This window comes from Xenia sp. Carnegie-2017, unplaced genomic scaffold (assembly GCF_021976095.1).
Source record: "Xenia sp. Carnegie-2017 unplaced genomic scaffold, XeniaSp_v1 HiC_scaffold_24, whole genome shotgun sequence".
Classification (NCBI taxonomy): Eukaryota; Metazoa; Cnidaria; class Anthozoa; order Malacalcyonacea; family Xeniidae; genus Xenia; species Xenia sp. Carnegie-2017.
The window spans coordinates 9,239,316-9,259,359 of record NW_025813487.1 but is presented as its reverse complement, the minus strand read 5'-3'; the positions used below and the strand labels follow the sequence as shown (position 1 = coordinate 9,259,359).

Here is a 20,044-nt window from a genome sequence, read left to right as displayed (position 1 = left end):
CAGGTTGAGATGCAGAAATTCATGACTAAGTAAAAACAACATAGATGTACTGATATGTACTCACTTAATATAAATCTGCCTGTTTACATCCCGAAAACTTGCAATCAAGAGAGCTAGAGCCATCAAAATTCGACATTTATGTTCTATATCCGCCATATTGTTTTGTGTGAAATTCGCTAAATTTGCTGGCTCATATTCAAAAGAACGGTGCTAAATAATGATTAAGGATCAATCTTTCTAAGTTAATTTGAAATGATATGTTTAGCTATTAATCTTCCATAGCTGTTTGATGGACAAAAGACTAAAAATGAAAAACAATTCTTGAAATTTAATTGCAAAGGAGTCCTTCATCTTTTTGTGTAAATAATATAACGATAATAAATTGGCACATGACATTGCGTACTCAGAATCCTTTGGTCGCCATCTAGCTCCTGCTGTTCACACTGCTGAGCAGTGCATTCTTAATAGAACATTTCATTGAAATCGTTTATGAAGTTTTCATGTGTATCGTCGGTATCATCGTAATCGCTATCATCGCACTCATCCGGCTCTTTTATTGGGCCGTCATCTTCAGAGGCGTAGTTATTGCAGTCAGTACAACCGCAATTGTCAGTACATTGCAAACCAGACTTCACGCACGAGCATCGAAGATTCTTGCAACCAGCTTTACACTTGCATGTCACGCACTCAATAAGTGTATCTGGAGCAGATGGTCCAGTCATCCAAAGAATCTCTGACCATTTTCATGTGCCATCCATGGCTCACAGGAGGTTGAACATTAATGTGCGATTGCAAACTATTCTTCCAGATGGCTGCTTGGTAGTTGGCTCTCTTAATGTGCAAAAGCATGCTATCTGCATTCGGGGGAAGGCATTCGTCCGAACACTTGCCAGATGCAAAGAGAGTGTATCTAGGACCGAAAGAAATACAAAGCAAATGCAAAAAGACAATAGTAGCAAAATATATTTTATATTTACCTTGAAGCATTAACACGCGCTAAACTCTTATCGCCACAAAGAAGACATACAAATTTATTTAAAGAAAGCACAACTTCCTCAGGAAGATCAGATGTCGAACCAAGTAATTTAAATGTTTCGACAAACTCAGGGTTATCATGAAGTACCTTCCACGGTTTCCCTTTACCCGTAAAGACACTCGTATAATCGCAGCCTATGCCGAAAAAGAAATTATACCAATTGTAGATTATTTGAGGCTTTTTACTTTTCATTTTATGGTGATGAAGCCTTGTTTTTTTTTCAATTATGCAAAGAAAAAATTACAAGGTTTTATGGATGTTTGCTGGACATATAAATTGTACTCACCTGTGAATGCATGAAATGACGGTAAGCATTGGCACAAATCCTCTCCGAGTCCATCTGATATTGATGTGATATTTATGGCTCGAAATTTTTTACCAGTTCCCGTCAATAAATAAAGATCTTTACCAAATTGTAGAAAAATTGTAATTGGACATTTTTCACCATCAGTAAGATAACAAAAGTAAAATTATATTGTAGGTAGATTAAGTACAGAACATTACTATGTTACAAAACAGGAATACCTGTAAAATATTGGTTTATTTGTTACATTATTTACCGATTGAGTGACGAAGGACTTTTCTTGCTTGGATATTATGCATATTGATGGCAAAACTGCTTTAGTTCTTATCGGAGGTATAGAACTGTCATGACAAAACGAGGATGATCGTAGCAGTTTCGTGTGAGGCTCATTTACATCTGTCGACTTATTTTTTTGTATATAGTTTTCATTGACAGTGGCTGCTGAAGCTTCAAACTTTTGATCATTCTTTTTCAGGCTGTCTAATCAAGCCGACATTGGTGAACTTTGCATAGCAATTTCTATGGTACTTTAACTCTCCACGGTACTCAGCCAAAGACTTTTCATGGACTGAATTTTTTTCATCAAATTTTCTTTCTTTTCAGCGATGTCTTTCTGCTCACCATTGTATAGTAACCAAAGCTCGTGACAATGTAAAACTTTTTCAAAGATGTCTCGGTAATATCAGTCAATGGCCCATTTTCACCTTTAAAATGGATTACACATCCCGGCAAGCTCGCCTTTTTGTTGTTTTGATCAATGTGCATGTTACGTGCGTGGTCCCGAAAGAATAACTATTAATTTTGGTTCTATTTCCACACGCAACAAAGATAGTGTGAACCAGTTATGTTTCTCAAACAATTTGTTAACCAACGCGTAAATATTAAAGTGGATAAGTGTCTTAATTATAATATCAATAAGTATGAATCAAACTTATCTCCTCTGTCTTAGTACAACCGATATCTTTATTCTTGAGCGTTCATGAGTCCAACAATGACTCACAATAGTTTTCCAAATAGATTAAAGGCACAAAAGCCAAAAGATAGTTATGGCATAAATGCCAAGATAGTTGTCTGGTAGATTGTAGTTTGTCAAACTACTTCGGTAGTCTATGCCTCCTAAGTTTATCTCCTCGTAGCTTGTGCTCGTAGGTTGTTCTCGTAGGTTGTACTCAGTGGTGTAAACTACTCATATATATAAAATACCTAATGGGAAGTATTGTGGTTTTGTGACCTACATCCCATACGCAATACAGTATGTTACAGCACTAAATAGTTAACCACAATAACAACAAATGCGGTTGCGGTTTCAAAATATGTTTACGCATGTAAGCAAGCTTCTAGCGCATGCAAGCAAACTTCTAGATTATGTCCTAATTAGTAATGACATTTCAAAATAGATTTTTAAAGTTAAAATATAAAAATATGGAATGCTTAGTTATATAATATAATATAATAGTAGTTTATAAATGATATTACATGATAGTAGTTGTTAACATGTAACCGTGCACGCGCAATTTTTGCTACATTGTCATCAGTTTCACAAATAAAACAAGATGGCGACAGGTAAAACTTTAAACGAATATTATGAAACTTTGGAGTACTATGGAATATTTTTAAATCATATGGAATATTTTTAAATCATATGGAATATTTTTCAATCCATATGGAATATTTTTAAATCCATATGGAATATTTTAAATCCAATATAGAATATTTTTAATTGAAGATTCAGATATATTAAATAAATCGAATAAAGATATGTTCGGCGCTCCATATGAACAGCTCGTCGAGAGCTTTAATTTGAGCTAAAGATCATCGCCGTAGCACCAGTAGTTTAGGACTTAAGACTGCGCATGAACAGAAATACGCTTGCGCATGCGCAAAACCCATCTCGCAAAATAAAGAAGTAACGGCGATTTTGAATAGCTCAATCGAAACAGCTCTTCAAGAGCCTTGATATGAGCAAGAGATCATCGCCGTAGCACCAGTAGCTTATGAGAAAGCACTGCGCATGTGCAGAACCCATCTTGCAAAATATAGAAGTAACGGTGATTTTGAATAGCTCAATCAAAACAGCTCTTCAAGAGCTTTGATATGAGCTAGAGATCATCGCAAAAGCACCAGTAGTTTGGGAGATAGCACTGCCTCTTCGTAGAAGTACGCTCGGGCACGTGCAGCACTTATTTCGCAAAATATTGTAATTATTGCGATTCGAATAGCTCATTTCAAAGAGCTTGTCAAGAGCTTTCAGATGAGCCAAACATCATCGCTGTGGCAACAGTACTTCAGGAAATAGCACTGCGTATGAGGAGAAAAACGCTCGCGCATGTGCAGAATCTATCCTACAAATTATCGGAGTTACGGCGATTTTAAATAGCTCATTCCAAACAGCTTGTCGAGAGCTTTCAGATGAGATAAAGATCATCGCCATATTATATGTAGTTTAGGAGATAGCACTGTGCATGCGCAGAAATACGCTCGCGCATGCGTAGAACCCATCTCGAAAAATATTGGAGTTACGGCCATTTTGAATAGTTCATTCGAAACAGCCTGCCGAGAGCTTTGAGATGAGCTAAAGATCATTGCCGTAGCACCAGTAATTTATGAGATAGCACTGCGCATGCGCAGAAATACGCTCAGGAATGCGCATAATCTATCTCAAAAAATATTGGATTTAAGGTGATTTTGATTAGCTCATTCGAAACAGCTCGTCGAGAGCTTTCAGATGAGCTAAAGATCATCGCCGTAGCACCAGTAGTTGATGAGAAAGAATTGTGCATATGCAGAAATACGCTCGCGCATTCGCAGAACCTATCTCGCAAAATATTGGAGTTACAGTGATTTTGAATAGCTCATTCGGAAGAGCTCGTCGAGAGCTTTTAGTTGAGCTAAAGATCATCGCCATAGCACCAGTATTCTATGAGATAGCACTGCGCATGCGCAGAAACCAGCTCACGTATGCGCAGATTAAAAAGAGCTCTTCGAGAGCTTTCAAATGAGCTAAAGATCATTGTCGTAGGACCAATAGTTTACGAGATAGCACTGTACATGCGCAGAAATTCGCTCGCACATATGCAGAAATTAGCTCGCGCATGCGCAGATAAGCCCTAGCGCATGCACAGAACTTATCTCAGAAGATTTTGGAGTTACGGCGATTTTGAATAGCTCATTCCAAAGAGCTCGTCCTGAGGTTTCAGATGAGCTAAAGATCATCGCAGTGGCATCAGTAGTTTAAGAGATAGAATTGGGCATGCGCGAAAATTTGCTCACGCATGTGCAAGACTTATCTCGCAAAATATTGGAGTTACGGAGATTTTGAATAGGTCATTCGAAAGAGCTCATCGAGAGCTTTCAGATGAGATAAAGATCATCGTCGTAGTACCAGCAGTGTAGGAGTTAGCACTGCGCATGAGCAGAACCTATCTCGCAAAATATTTGAGTTACCGTGATTTTGAATAGCTTGTTCGAAAGAGCTCCTCGAGACCATTCAGATGAGCTAGAGATCATCGCCATAGCATTAGTTATTTAGGAGATAGCACTGCACATCCGCAGAAATACACTCACGCATGCACAGAGCCTATATCGAAAAATATTGTAGTTACAACGATTTAGAATAACTCATTCAAAAGAGCTCGTCGAAAGCTTTCAGATAAGCTGAAGATCATTGCTGTAGCACCAGTAGATTAGGAGATAGCACTGCTCATGCGCAGAAGTTCGCTCGCACATGCGCAGAAGTTTGCTCGCACATGCGCAGAACCTATCTCGCGAAATATTGGAGTTACGGCGGTTTTTGAATAGCTCATTCGAAAGAGCTCGTCGAGAGCTTTTAGATGAGCTAAAAATCATGGGATAGCTCTTCGCATGCGTAGAAATTCACTAGTGTATTCGCAGAACCCATCTCGCAATATATTGGTGTTTTGGCGATTTTGGTATGGAAAGCCGATACTGCCAAAAGTCTATCGAATTACGTAGATGGGTCTCAGTTGTGCAATAATATAGTTCAATCGACTTTTAATACTGTTGAGATAAAAAATACTATAATTGAAAATTAAATTTACATGTTCGAGATTCTCGCAGGCGAGTTTTCAATTCTCGCAGGCGAGTTTTTTAATTCTCGCAGGCGAGTTTTTCAATTCTCGCAGGCGAGTTTTTCAATTCTCGCAGGCGAGTTTTGTTTGTCACGCGCGTGATCTCGCGTGAGTGGGTTCCACGTTAGCAAACAGTTTCACTTCACATAACATTACATGTATAAAATAGCAAATGTGTTGGTATGATTGTATGTTATAGCTTAGAAAACGCCTCGTAGAGTTTTTTTCTCTTAATTTAGTTTATTTCGTATATGTTATATTAGACAAGATAGGCAACTCTCAACACAAAATGACTGACCGTCAACCTAAACAGTTTTAGGATTTTTCACCATTTTTCTTCACTCGAGGAACATTCCCAAGTGTTTGGATCGGGCCAACTAAGCACTTGAAATCATTTAGTATTTATTTTATGCAATTAGCACCAGAGGATAGTGCTGCAAGTTTTTTTAAATAACCGGAAATACGAAAGTTAAATTCTCCCACGCGAACGAAGACGTAAAATTTAGTAAACAACGAAGCAACAACAACGAAAACGTGGAATTACTGTGATGATATCACCTTTAAAAGTTTGGGAAAATCACCGATTTTTAGTTAGGATTTACACCGCCAGAATGTAACTTTCTGCAAAAAATCCTATTTGTTTTTAACGACATGGCCTGATCTATGCATGGCATCGACCAATCAGAACACGCGTTATTATTATGTTGTATTCAATAATTACACCGTCACAAGGTTGCACGTGCACCATAGTGATAACAGAAAAGACATGAATGCAATAATAGAACAGATTTTGGCAAATATAAACCGACTGGGCCGTGAACTACAAAACAATGGACAAAGCTCTGTTCCGTTTAATACTACCACTCAAAATCAGGTACGCTCTGTGTTTCAATTTTTCTACATACATATATTTAGGTATCAGTTTTGGCTGCTTGTACTCATTATATGACTTCATATCTCTACCTAGTGCATTTAAAAAACAATCTGTTTGCCTTGAATAACTATCGAGGGAGGGTGTATCTTAATATTAAGATATCAGAGCTATATCAGTGTATTGACATATCAGAGCTATATCAATTATCGTTCTAATGGAGCTGCCGTACATATCACATAAATTAGTCTTGATAATTGCCAAAAATAAATGACTGATGAAGTTCATGATATCAATGTCATTGACTGAAACCTACCTCCACATCATCTGTGCTGTGTGATATTCTCAGTGTTTATCTTTTATTTTGTTTTCAGGCTAGTACGAGCACCAGTACTAACAGTGAAGTTTCAAGAATATTCAGGGGATCAAGCCCTTCCATTACCAGTCCCTTATCTGCTGCTAGCCAAACGCAACAATCTATTGCAACTGCTACTATGAGCACTCCACGCTTTAGACTCAGGCACAATTTTCCTCAGACAACATCTAGAGGCAGGAAAAAAGATAAAGGAGTTGCAGGTCCATTCACAAAAGATGTCATCTTGCTGAGTGGTCCAGAAGATGACACAGTATCTCGTCAAGGTTCTAGGGTGTGGTTAATGGAGAATCAACTTAAGACACACCATCAAAACACAAAACATGCCTTAAGTCCATGACAAACGTAGGATGTAGTACACAGATCTTGCAAAATTAGAAGAAAAAACAATCTGCATCTTTAAGCAAAACAAAGTATAGATTTTCCAGTACAATACTTCATATGAAATAAACTTGGAGTAAAATGGAAAACGCTTATGCTGGTTGAAGCATCTGATGTAGTAGTTTCTTTTCAAGCAAGATGTAAATTGTTAGAAGTGAGAACTGTCGATATAAGTTAATGTTTTATGTAATGGAATGAAATGGAGTGAAATAAAAAAGTTTCTCTCCTTCAGCTAAAAGCCAATCAATCTTCCCCTTATCTTTTGCAAAAAAAATGAATAACTTTTTGAATATCCAACTCTATGTCATTGTGAATGTAAAGCAACGCCAAACCATTTAAACGAGTCTCAATCATCGTACTTCGACTCAGGGGCGGATCTAGGGTATGACAAATCAGTCACGCGACTGATGTTTATAGTTCAAAAGTTATTCATCAAATTTAATGATTACAATTTTTTGTGATCGTTGAATTCCCGATGTATGATCGTATGAACTTTATTGTCGAAATTCAGTTTTATATCTTAAATTTTACGTAAATATCACGTTAGCAAACAAATCAGTACATTTTAGCATATCTGCAATTATATTAAATAACTGTATTATATAAATGAATTATATTATATAATTATATAACTGACTGACTGATAAGCGGGTGGCTCAACTGGTTCGACCGAGAACGGAGTTCAAGAACACTAATTTAAGCCATTCCATTGGTCAATAGCCAGACCAGTGGACGATCTGGAATAATTTCGACTAATAAGCGGGGTGGCCGATAAGGGAGTCGACCGATAACGGAGTCAAATTGCTCTCGTGTAATTGGTTCGCTTAAATTTTTGTTTTACTGTGATTGGTTTGACTGATTTCGACTGATAGCAACTGAGCTAACACAGTCATGCTTACTGTCTGAATTGAATGTTTGATCGTTTTACAGTCAGAGCCACCAGAGAAATTGAGGAAAATCTTTACAAATTCATATATTGACATGAATGCTGCTGTCCAGACTGTGAATTTTTCAACAGGGTGAAAAATTTATGGATGAATTGTAAATGTTCGTGAAGACGATCTCGCCTCGCGACGCGAGAGATGGGTGGCCGGACCTATAAGGAGTCCAATTGCTATCGTGTAATTGGTTTGTTTAAATTTTGTCTTACTGTGATTGGTTTGACCGACAATAGCCCTATGGAATTTATTGCAAACAATCTGGTATGAGCTGTAGATCAACACACCTTGGCATCTCTACATGAGGTGTTCAGTTAGAAAAGGGGACAATATGTGACATGGGAAAACATTTCATGTATGTGAATTGTGAAATACTCAGGTTTAATACCATTCCATCAAATTGTCAAAATAAAGAGATTCATGGATCAAAATACTCAAAATCACAAGTTATAGTAAACAGTGTCTCATGTAATCAATGTTAGTTTTCTCAAATCCTAAACAATGTGTAATATAACAGTCCAATGATTGAATGATCAATGATCATAAACTGAGAAGCCCAAACATTTGTGTACGATAAAATAATTAATAGTATGGCGCCTTATGGTTACAGATTTTTTGTCTGTTGAAATATATTTGCAGGAATGTAGGATTTCGCTGCCATATAACGGCCACGATTCTCCAAGCACTAAACAAATCATAGCTAAAAGTCCTTCGGCAAGAAAAATTTTAGAAGCATCAATCTGCTCACCATACGCCATATTGACATAAATCGCATCACATACTCGCATAAATTGACTTCGATATTTTACATTCATGCATACACTTCAGTTGTCCTTTACTTACGATTTTGGATGTAAATTTCTGCTGATAAAACTCAAAACAATGTTGGCTTTCTTTTGAACATCAATGACTGAAATGTTGCTCGCGAGATCGTCTTTGCCAAGCATTTACAATTTATCCATAAATTTTTCACCCTCTTGAAAAAATTCACAGTTTGGACAGCAGCATTCATGTCAATATATGAATTTGTAAAAGATTTCCATAAATTGCATCTGATTGTAGTTTAGTTTCTATCATGCTTTAGAAAATTACTATGAAACGATCAAACATTCAACTCAGACAGTGATCTCGACTATGTTAGTTCAGTTGGCTTTCAGTCGAAATCGGTCAAACCAATCACAGTAAGACAAAAATTTAAACAAACCAATTACACGATAGCAATTGAACTCCCTTATAGGTCCGGCCACCCCGCTTATCGGTCGAGATTATTCTAGATCGTCCACTGATCTGGTTATTGACCAATGGAATGGCTTAAATAAGCGTTCTTGAAATCCGTTATCGGTCGAGCCATCCCGCTTATCAGTCAGCCAGTTATATAATTCTAGATATGTTTTATCTACTGATCTGTTTACTAAATCTGGTATTTGTACAAGTTTTCATACATAAAACTGAATTTTGATGATGAAATCCAAACGATTACAGAACAAAAATTTAATGATCAAAAAATTGTAATCATTAAATTTGATAAATAATTTGAGATAGCCTAGATCCGCCACTGGGATATAGTAACATGGCACTTTATGGCTACAGATTTTTGTCTAATGAAATACATTTGAAAGAATGTAGGATTTCGCTGCCATATTACGGCCAAGATTCCCAAGCACCAAAGAAACCATAGCTAAAAGTCCTTCGGCAACAACGATTATAGAAGGACAATCTGCATGCCATACGCCACATTTACATAAATCACATCACATACTCGCATAAATTGACTTTGATATTTTACAGTCATGCATACCCTTCAGTTATCCTTTACTTACGATTTTGGGTGAAAATTTCTGCTGAGCAATCTCTAAACAATGATGGCTTGCTTTTCAAAATCAGTGACTGGAATATCTCTCGCGTCGCGAGGCGAGATCGTCTTCACGAACATTTACAATTCATCCATAAATTTTTCACCCTGTTGAAAAAATTCACAGTCTGGACAGCAGCATTCATGTCAATATATGAATTTGTAAAAGATTTTCCTCAATTTCTCTGGTGGCTCTGACTGTAAAACGATCAAACATTCAATTCAGACAGTAAGCATGACTGTGTTAGCTCAGTTGCTATCAGTCGAAATCAGTCAAACCAATCACAGTAAGACAAAAATTTAAGCGAACCAATTACACGAGAGCAATTTGACTCCGTTATCGGTCGACTCCCTTATCGGCCACCCCGCTTATTAGTCGAAATTATTCCAGATCGTCCACTGGTCTGGCTATTGACCAATGGAATGGCTTAAATTAGTGTTCTTGAACTCCGTTCTCGGTCGAACCAGTTGAGCCACCCCGCTTATCAGTCAGTCAGTTATATAATTATATAATATAATTCATTTATATAATACAGTTATTTAATATAATTGCAGATATGCTAAAATGTACTGATTTGTTTGCTAACGTAATATTTACGTAAGATTTTAGATATAAAACTGAATTTTGACAATAACATTCATACGATCATACATCGGGAATTCAATGATCACAAAAAATTGTAATCATTAAATTTGATGAATAACTTTTGAACTATAAACATCAGTCGCGTGACTGATTTGACATACCCTAGATCCGCCCCTGAGTCGAAGTACGATGGTTGAGACTCGTTTAAATGGTTTGGCGTTGCTTTACATTCACAATGACATAGAGTTGGATATTCATAAAGTTATTCATTTTTTTTTGCAAAAGATAAGGGGAAGATTGAATTGGCTTTTAGCTGAAAGAGAGAAACTTTTTTATTTCACTCCATTTCATTCCATTACATAAAACATTAACTTATATCGACAGTTCTCACTTCTAACAATTTACATCTTGCTTGAAAAGAAATTACCACATCAGATGCTTCAACCAGCATAAGCGTTTTTTATTTTACTCCAAGTTTATTTGATATGATGTATTGTACTGGAAAACCTGTACTTTGTTTTGCTTAAAGATGCAGATTGTTTTTTCTTCTAATTTTGCAGGATCTGTGTACTACATTCCACGTTTGTCATGGACTTAAGGCATGTTTTGTGTTTTGATGGTGTGATTTCAGTAATAATCAGCATGCTCACAACTGCTTATTATCGTGGCTCATCGTAAAGAATTTTTTAAGGTTGGGTTTGCAAAGACCTGGCCGTCCATGTCGGATGCTACAGTAAATAGAAAGTGCATTTATCAACTCCATCGTATGCATGCTGATGAGCTCTGATATTGAGCGAAACGGCTTAAATTCCAAAGCCTTAAGCTATTTTTTGAAAAGCTCCATTTCAGGGGGTTCATGCCTCCGGATGCCCCATAGGCAGCGAACGCCTCCGGCCATTTTGACTAACAAGAAAAAAATCCTGGATCCGCCCTGTGCCCGACTGGCATTCTAATTATGTCAAAGTCTGTCGAAGTTGGAAAAGGAATGGAATGCAGAGTTACTCATGAAAACTCTATCGTATTTATTGGTACGTATTTAATTTGAAAGATTTATGAATTTGATTTGCAAAAGAAACTTACCAACCATATTTAAATAAATTGACAGCCTCCCCCCTGGAAGTTAACTATCATATGTTCCTACTTACATGACGCTCTTCAAAAAAATGGCAGAAAATTGTACAAAGGTGAGATGTTTAATGACAGAGAGTGTGAGAATTACTCCTAAATATTTATGTTTTATACATACGAGATATTTGCTCTTTCCTATGAAGATAGTGATTATCATTTTCAAAGTTTGACGCTTTTACCAAGGTATTTTAATAAACTCTTGTACTAAATGTTTCGAAATATGTAAACTTTTAATTTTAGAATGACACCTTTCAAGTTGACAAAATTTGTAATGTTTGTTACGCTTGAAATACAATGGAGGATTCTTGTAGTAAAAAAAGGTTTTCATGTTTCTACTGTGTGAAGAACTCAAGACTGACTGTTTAAAATTGTTCATATTCAACCACATTTTTATTTTGTTGATACAAGTTATTTTGTTATTCCTATGAACCTCATTTAAATAAATGTAACTTAAAAAAGACCCTACATGACCATGTCCGTGCACACTAATTTGGCACACTAGCAGATCTTTGGTTATATTTCATGAAACTTTGCTTTTATATAATAGTTTAAATTGTGTGGACAGAAAACTGTTTTTGTTGTAAAGACTATGGTTTAGAATTCATGATGCAGGCCAAAATTTTCAACTTTTTTATGTTGCTGCATTTTCAACACGATTACCATGTTTTGGAATAAATGATATAATAAGGAAAATGTCTGCAATATTTCATAACTTTCTCTCATTACCAGGACATCATTGATGGATTTTACACCATTCCTGGAGCAGGTCATGGTGGTCCATCCCTGCAACAACTTCATTTGTTTTATTGTGTCTGGTTTTATGTGCTCAAATTGAATCTCTGCATTTTTAAATAAAACATTGAAAGTACTATTATAAAAATAGAAGTTAAAGAGTCAAATAAACTTTCCACAAACTCACCAAAACAAAATTCTTTGAGTAACTTAAATAGACTTTCATAGGTTGATTTCGCTTTTTACCAAGCAATGTCTTATGTTTGAGACATAATTTATGCCAATCCAATACTTTATTATATTTCTGCAAATTCAAGCAGCTTGTAACAAAATCATCTCATTGTCTTTCTATGTAAGAAATATTGAAGTTTTATGGCACCAACAACCTTCCCAAAGCCCAGGGGCGGACCAATGGTCACTTGACAGGACTGGTTCAGATATGTCAACAGGGGCTTTGTTGTCCAAGCTAAAGTGGCCTTGGGCTATTTCGGGCTATTGTAGATTTTTATGCTTACAGATGGTGAATCTTGCATAAAGAATGTGTTATTAGCTTTTTAGAAAAATTTACGTTATTTGTTAATGAATGCATAGATATTTATTTCAATTTTGATATTTCAATAAAAACACACATGATACGTAGTGACTCAACTGCAAATAGGGATGGTATAGAATATGTAATTTCCTTTGAGATGATAAGTTCGACTTTTCACTCTGTCGTAATGTCCAATTTCCTAAACTCCGATACTATTGTAATAATGATCTGCACTATTATACCATTTTAGAATTTTTCTTTGGGTGAGGCTAGAGAATTTGGGTGTGTGCACCCCAGGAAAATCTGTCCCTGCCAAAGCCATCACCATAATGCTCTAACTATCAAACTTTGCATGGCACTTTTTCATTGTTAGGGAATAAAAGCATCTAAAATCACTATACCATGATACTCATTTGTATAATTTCACTATCATAAAAATTATAGTTTATCATATAGCAATAAAAACATAATGCATTATAACAGTATAGATATTAAATTTGTTATTATTAGTATTACACTATTATTTTCATTACCGTGTTATAGTTTGATAATGAACTATTATCAAGATGGGATCATGCCATGTTGTTGGGATGTTTCAAGTACAACCTGGAGTCAGTTGAAAGGCGAATTATTGCTTGAAAATATAACTTTGTTGCTCAGGTAATGATAATCTTAACATATAGTTTGTTCTCAACAGTGGCACTGCAAGGATTATATATTTTTGGGCAACAAAAGTTTTTCATAATGTCACATACATATGTTATACATTGTTTAATTTTTCTGGCGTTTTTCAAGTTATTCATATAAATACCTTGCTATGGGAAATATTGTGTAGTGGTGACTATGTACCTTTGTGTCTTTTTCAGGTGCACAGCTTTCCATTGACCACTATTATAAGTAATGTTGCTTGATGTTTGCTAAAGCTGATGAAATTTTGGTATTCATGAAGGCAAATTGAATTGTATAGTGAAATTTTGAATAAATTAACTCAAAAGATTCAGAGAAAACAGAGAACCTTTTCGCTATTTTTCAAACCCACGTATTATGCAAATTGGTTTTACTTTCCACTAGGAAATCTACAGGCCCGTATTAAAATATTTTAACTGCTGGGCGTGAGTTCCAAGTGTGAAAAATTGAGGTCACTCGAGTAGGGTCTGGGGCAAGCGACCTTTGGAATTTTTCCATGTGGTAAACCTGCAAATCAAACGGCAAACTACAAACTGCTGTTTAGCCAAGGAATGTATATTTAGAGGACTCTGGAATTTCTTTTTAGTGCAGCTCAAAGGTGCCGTCGTTGAGTAAGGGGCTGTTTACACGAGCCCTATAAGGAGGGATAATCCTAAAAAAGCAAGATCTTTAGAGGAGGGCTAGCCCCACCAGCTGAGATCTCGCTGTTGTTTACCCGAGACCTCGCCAAGTAGTGCTGGAAATTCTCCATGTAAACGAAAGAGGCAGGGCTAGCCCTCCCTGTAGGGCTCAAAATTTAACGAATTTGCTTATGACAAGGCATTGCTTTTTAGCAATAGCGGCAAGAAATGGCATCAACGAGAGCTTACACACAAAGAAAGCGTAAATAAGTAAAAAAGCAATAACTAGTTTGGTTTGTTTTCATCCATTTTGTATTTTAGCGCCCAAACTCGCTGCTCAAGTTGAGCTCTTGATGTAGGGCTAGAATTTGCACCGAAAACAAAGGTAAAATATACAGGAGGGCTAGCCCTTCCTGAAAAGGTCATGTAAACAGCCCCTTGCTCAGCATCTTTAACCTCTTCTAGCGAAAGAACTTCACATCGGACCACATGAAAGATCAACTAGATAATTAGCTAGAGTTTATTTAGCCATTTTGCCTTGACCATGAAGTCTGTGGGCACATATAATAGTAAATGGCGTGAAAATGCAAATCAACAACAACACTGATGAAAGGACTCCTTTATTATTTTTATTTTTTAGTTTAACGAGAAAAGATTTACTCAGAGACGTCCTCCTCAAAATATATCCAGTCTAAACCAACCATACAATGCTGACCAGTTTAACTTTACCAAAGTACCAAAAAGAGGTTTGTGATCATTTTATTTATGTGAGAAATTTCTATTGGGTAGGGGATCTATTTGCTTGTCATTTTTATTTCAACGGAGAAACACGACTCCCTTTCATTAGATTAGTTTGCTGATTGCATAGCATCTGTAAATGGAAATATGATTGGAGATTAAACCAGACTTACCTGTAAGTTGAAGTTTGATGAAATTCTACCAAGTCATTTGCCGCAAGGAGGAGATCACGTGAGAAGCACGCCTTTTGGCTTCGAGTTCAGTGTTTAAAGCCGAGTAAAATCTTTTACTCTGTAGTGTGGGACAGGAACAGCAGATGAGCATACGGGAGGGATGTGATCTCGTCCTTGCGTCAAATGCTGTGGTAGAATTTTCATCAAACTTCAACTTACAGGGTAGTGCATCTACCATTTGGCGTGTGAGTAGAATTCCAACGACAGCACCCCAGCCTTTAAGTGAACTGTCACACTTTAAGGTAATTACACTTGGTGGGAAAACTATGGTCCTTGTCAACATGAAAAAGCCACCAGTGAATGTCAACTTATGCCTTGAGAGGCGATAACCATTATTTTATCAAAGTTTTCCCCCATCACTTTTAAGCATGTCAGTTTTTTTATTTTCAAGTGTTCTGTAATACAAAGGCCCATATCTAACTCCTGAAAAACTGTAAAGCATTAGGCCAACCACTAATACATCTCAAACTTTTGGCTGGTCCTGATGAACTAAAATTAGAATGGCTGATTTTACTTTGTTGGCATTTGCATCCTTCATATTTACAATCATGGCCACAATATCGAGCATAAATCCGAGGAAGACAGCCCTTTGATTGGGTATTAGCATAGACTTATCAGTATGTATTGTAAAACCCAAAGACTTCAATAATCCAGTAGACTTATGGATGTGATCTAGGAGGGTTGTACGGCTGTCAGCTATTAAGATGATATCATCTATATAGCCAAATAGCAGAATGCCTTCACCTCTTATTTTTTAAAAAACAGGTTTTAAAATTTAGTAAATACTATTGGAGCACTTGATTGGCCATTTGGAAGGGTTAAAACTCATATAACTTGCCATTGTGTTGGAATCGCAAGTATTTCCTGTGCTTTTTACAAACGGACACAGAATAATAGGCATGCTTAAGATCATTTACAGCTAGCCAAGAGTTAGGCTTGTTTAAATAAAGGACATTCTATAAGGTTTCCATTTTAAAGTGGTGATAAGCAATGTGTTTATTTAGGTTTTTTAAATTTAGGGCCAGCATGTGTGCACCATCTCTTTCGGACGAGCAAAATGTTAGATATAAATTGCCCTGGGCAACAAGTTGTTTCAACAACAACTCTCTTATTCAAAAGTTTCATTATTTCATTATAAATATTTTTTAGCTCTTCACAAACGAAATTTGTTAGTTTGGGTTTCAAGGTTTCTAGATGGTTAGATATATTGCCTGCTATAAATTGCACACTATCTGTAGAGGACAGGGGTATACTTAACACTTCATTTTCTATTGATGAAGACATTATGTTTCAAATTGGTTCGGTTTTTCTCTTCCCTGTTCGTTTTTCCAATGTTTGTTGGCACTAATGCCTTAAAATTTATTTACTGTCTGCTCCAGATCTGCCGAAAACGCGAGCTGTATTTACTGTGTAATGAGCTTGCTGCTCTTCCATCAGACAGATTGAGGGAGATAGTTGCATCAATCTTGAAATTCAAGAAAAACAAAACAGCAAGTATTGCTTTTAAGGTGAATGTTTTAAAAGTTAGGCCGCGTAAGAAGGCTTTTCTGGAACGAGAGTAACGAAGCAAGAAAAAGTTAAATGGTACATTAAAGAAATATTTTTTAAATGGTCTGTCCTTTCTGACCCATAGTGAGACATAGTAGCATGGGGAGCTTCATGTAAGTTCTTGTTGTGGGCATCTTGGGAACATGGTCAAATGTTTTCAAATAATCCAAAACTACCTTGACGTCCCAAATTTTGGAATACCTGGACAAAGACGGTTTCAGCTCAAAAACACCTTTCATGCATCGTCACACCAATGAATGTTTACCGACTTTAAACTGTCTATACAGGCCAGTACTGTAGTTCCGAGTGGGCAGTTTTTACGTTACTATAGTCATTTCCTGCAGCATACATTGAGCCAAAAAATTCAATAGAGTGTTTGAGTCCCCGTTGAAAAACGTGGCGTAGGAATACACCCAAGATATATGGTCTTGTTTCGTAATAAACTTTTGTTATTATTTCTTTCCTTAGTTGTTTTTTCACTTCCTCTTCTAAAATGGGGAACTCGTGTGTATGAAATTTTTGAAGAAGCAACTTTTGCTGGGCTGGTGGCTCTATGCATTCGATGTCTATACCTCGAACATTTTAAAGAATTTCCTTGTCGCGCGGTTACTGATGCTAGTATTTGTGCTTATATTGATACTGGTATTTGTTCTAAGGCAATAATGGCGATGAATCATAGTAGTTGTTGATGGAACTGTTTACTTTGCAGAGCGCTATTGGTATGATAACATGACAGAATATGCTTGTGAAAAATTCAAAACTGTTGCATTAGAATCAAGGCATTACGACCAATTAAGAAAAGACATAATTTTATTACTTTCACCATAAATTTTTTGCTCAGATGGTTGTTGATGATAGAGGTATCTGTGGCTGGAAAGTTCAGTCATTCACAATCTTTTCAATACATAACATCTCTGTTCTTGTTAGTGAGCTCAATACACTGACATCAGGGGAAATAAATTCCATGAGTTATGTTAAATACGACATGCTTTGACGAAATTTCACGAGTTTTTTGTTTTTGTTTGGATCAACTTCGGGTATGAAAATCTGACTCTAGAGAGAAACAATGTCACTCTCTGTTGCTCCGCTAGTCGTTGCCTTGCAGATAACATACACTATACATGCTATTCTAAGAACTTCCTCTTTCTAGGGTTGGAGGACTACTTAGTGAATATTAAGGTTGAAATTGGTGTACAATAGTTTAATGCCAAATTTATTTATACTGTTGTAATAAAGTAGACACTTTGTCTGGGTCAACATCAAATTCCTCATATAACAACGTCGCTATATGAAAATTTGAAACTTTTAAAACAGTTCTTTTAGAACTACTGGTTTTAGAGTTCTGGTTTTAAATGGTTCTTTTATGGGCTATTTGGTTATTGTTTTGTTATTTAACCTACTATTTGCGATTTTTTAACTTTTCATTAATACTTCACGTACTGTGTGTATTTCGACAAAGATTTCAAAACGTAGTAGTTATCATTCTGCATTCTTCATTTAATCATTGATACTAAATTGCTCTATTCTTACATTTAATTATAAAGTATGTCACTATGTATGTGTTTCACTATAATAAATAGCTGTATAATTACCATTGACGGATTTACTATGAGGAAGGTGCAGGGGGCTCCACCCCAAACAGCAGATTGACTTATAATATATACCAACAAACTTTCCCCATTTTTGCCAAACAAGTCACTAGTACGGTTGAACTTCTTGTTTTTGTACTGAAAATTTCAAGTTTCTACACAACCTTTGATAATTGCACCACCTGACCGCCATCGATTCTACACTCTTACAACGTCTTTCGTCAATTATTTACCAGGTCACCCTCCCCGCCCCAAATCAAAACTTTTATGTTTTCCCCTGTAAAAAATATACAAATCCGTCCGTGATAACTACAATACATATGCACTTCATGGCAAAGTTCTTTACAAAGACTTGACAGTTATAGTACAAATCGTTCTACATTTTAATTGAATTATATGAAAATATTTATATTATATTTCAAAAAATATAGGATAAAACACACGTCTTTGAATAAAGATATCTTTTAAACCATCTCTAAATATCGTTGTCAAGACCAGACTTTCGTTTTGACTATGATTATGAAAAAGGGTCGAAAACCCAACATGTCACCAATGGAAAAGTTAAATCTTGTTATTGTTTTTTTTCCATTTAACTCATATATTAAGTGTGCAAGATGTCTTTTATTCATCGGAGTATGTTTAATTTACATTATTTTATTCTCAACTATGTTATCGCAAAGCAAAAAGAGAACTAATATTTTTCCAATTGCGGTCGCTTCAACCTTTCCTCGTGTCAATCTTTCCTTGGCATGCCCTTACCAGGGGCGTAAAGCACGATGATGATGGTGGCGATTCTTTAGGACCTTATTTATTACGTGATGATTTTCTCAATCCATCGTTGAACCTTTCTTACATTGGTGTACAAGCCGTATTTGTGTGGCTGTGCGCATGACTGACGCCAACTGACTATGCCAGCCAATCCCCAAGCGCCGCCCTTCATTGGACATGTCAGCGGTCCTCCCGTGTCGAAATGACAAGCATCAATTCCACCCTCCTTAAATCCAGCACATACAAAGCGATCGTTGATGGTACCATTATATGATCTAGGTCAAAAATTACTTTTTGTGAGTTAAAAAGATCGTGGTTCCTCTCAGATTTTTTATGTCTAGTTAAAGCATGGGTTTCTATTTATTTCTGCAAACGATGTATTTATTTTTTGCTTTTTCCCTTTTGTTTAGGTTTTCAGCAAACATATTTACAATGAACAACATGAAAATATAAAAAACGAAGCTATTGGCTACTACGTAGTGGGAACGGCCTGCAGATTTTTGCCCGAAACAAGGTATCGTACTCCGTCACTCAGTCTGAACGCGCTATTATAGAAACACAAGAGAAAGTTTGGAAGATACGAAAAACTGCTTTGCAAGCACGATTTCGTAGTGCTAGTGTTTCCAAGAATTTTCGAGTTTCTCCTCAACTTTTACAAGTGTTGCTATAACCTAATAAAAAAAGTAAATATGTTTTCTATCATTTGTAAAATAGACTTCAAAAAACAATATTTAAAAGATAAATTTATTGATTTTAATGGCATGTTGTTTATATTTTCGCCATTAAAATTTCCTGCAAAAACCACGCAACCAGCGAGATTCCTGCGCGACTAAAGTTCTCGTTTATCGTAGAGTAATACAACACTGTTTTTTTGACGCCTGTGTTTTTAAAGGTCATCTTGTCAATTAATATGGTAGGCACTCTTTCTGTGTCTACTTCACCAATGTGTCTACTTAAAGTACTTATGACACGATTTCTACATTATTTTTATATCAAATAAAACTCCCTTGAAACGAAAATGATCTTTCTTTTCAACATTA

At 36.2% G+C, this 20,044-nt stretch overlaps 1 protein-coding gene and 2 long non-coding RNA genes across 3 annotated transcripts in view; 2 read left to right on the top strand and 1 right to left on the bottom strand.

Moving 5' to 3' along the window:
- The first annotated feature begins 4,554 nt into the window (after positions 1–4,554).
- LOC124450764 overlaps positions 4,555–20,044 on the top strand; it is an 18,266-nt gene continuing 2,776 nt past the window's right edge. The window contains exon 1 of the long non-coding RNA XR_006950199.1: positions 4,555–4,566. This is a non-coding gene — a long non-coding RNA (uncharacterized LOC124450764). The remainder of the gene's footprint in view (positions 4,567–20,044) is intronic.
- On the top strand, positions 11,607–14,868 carry LOC124450761. The gene is made up of 3 exons (XR_006950196.1): positions 11,607–11,740; positions 13,365–13,481; positions 14,769–14,868. It is a non-coding gene; the product is annotated as an uncharacterized LOC124450761 (long non-coding RNA).
- LOC124450753 (serine protease hepsin-like) overlaps positions 18,124–20,044 on the bottom strand; it is a 16,264-nt gene continuing 14,343 nt past the window's right edge. The window contains exon 9 of the mRNA XM_047001394.1: positions 18,124–19,279. Coding sequence (XP_046857350.1) covers positions 19,048–19,279 — 232 coding nt within the window. The 3' untranslated portion in view covers positions 18,124–19,047. The remainder of the gene's footprint in view (positions 19,280–20,044) is intronic.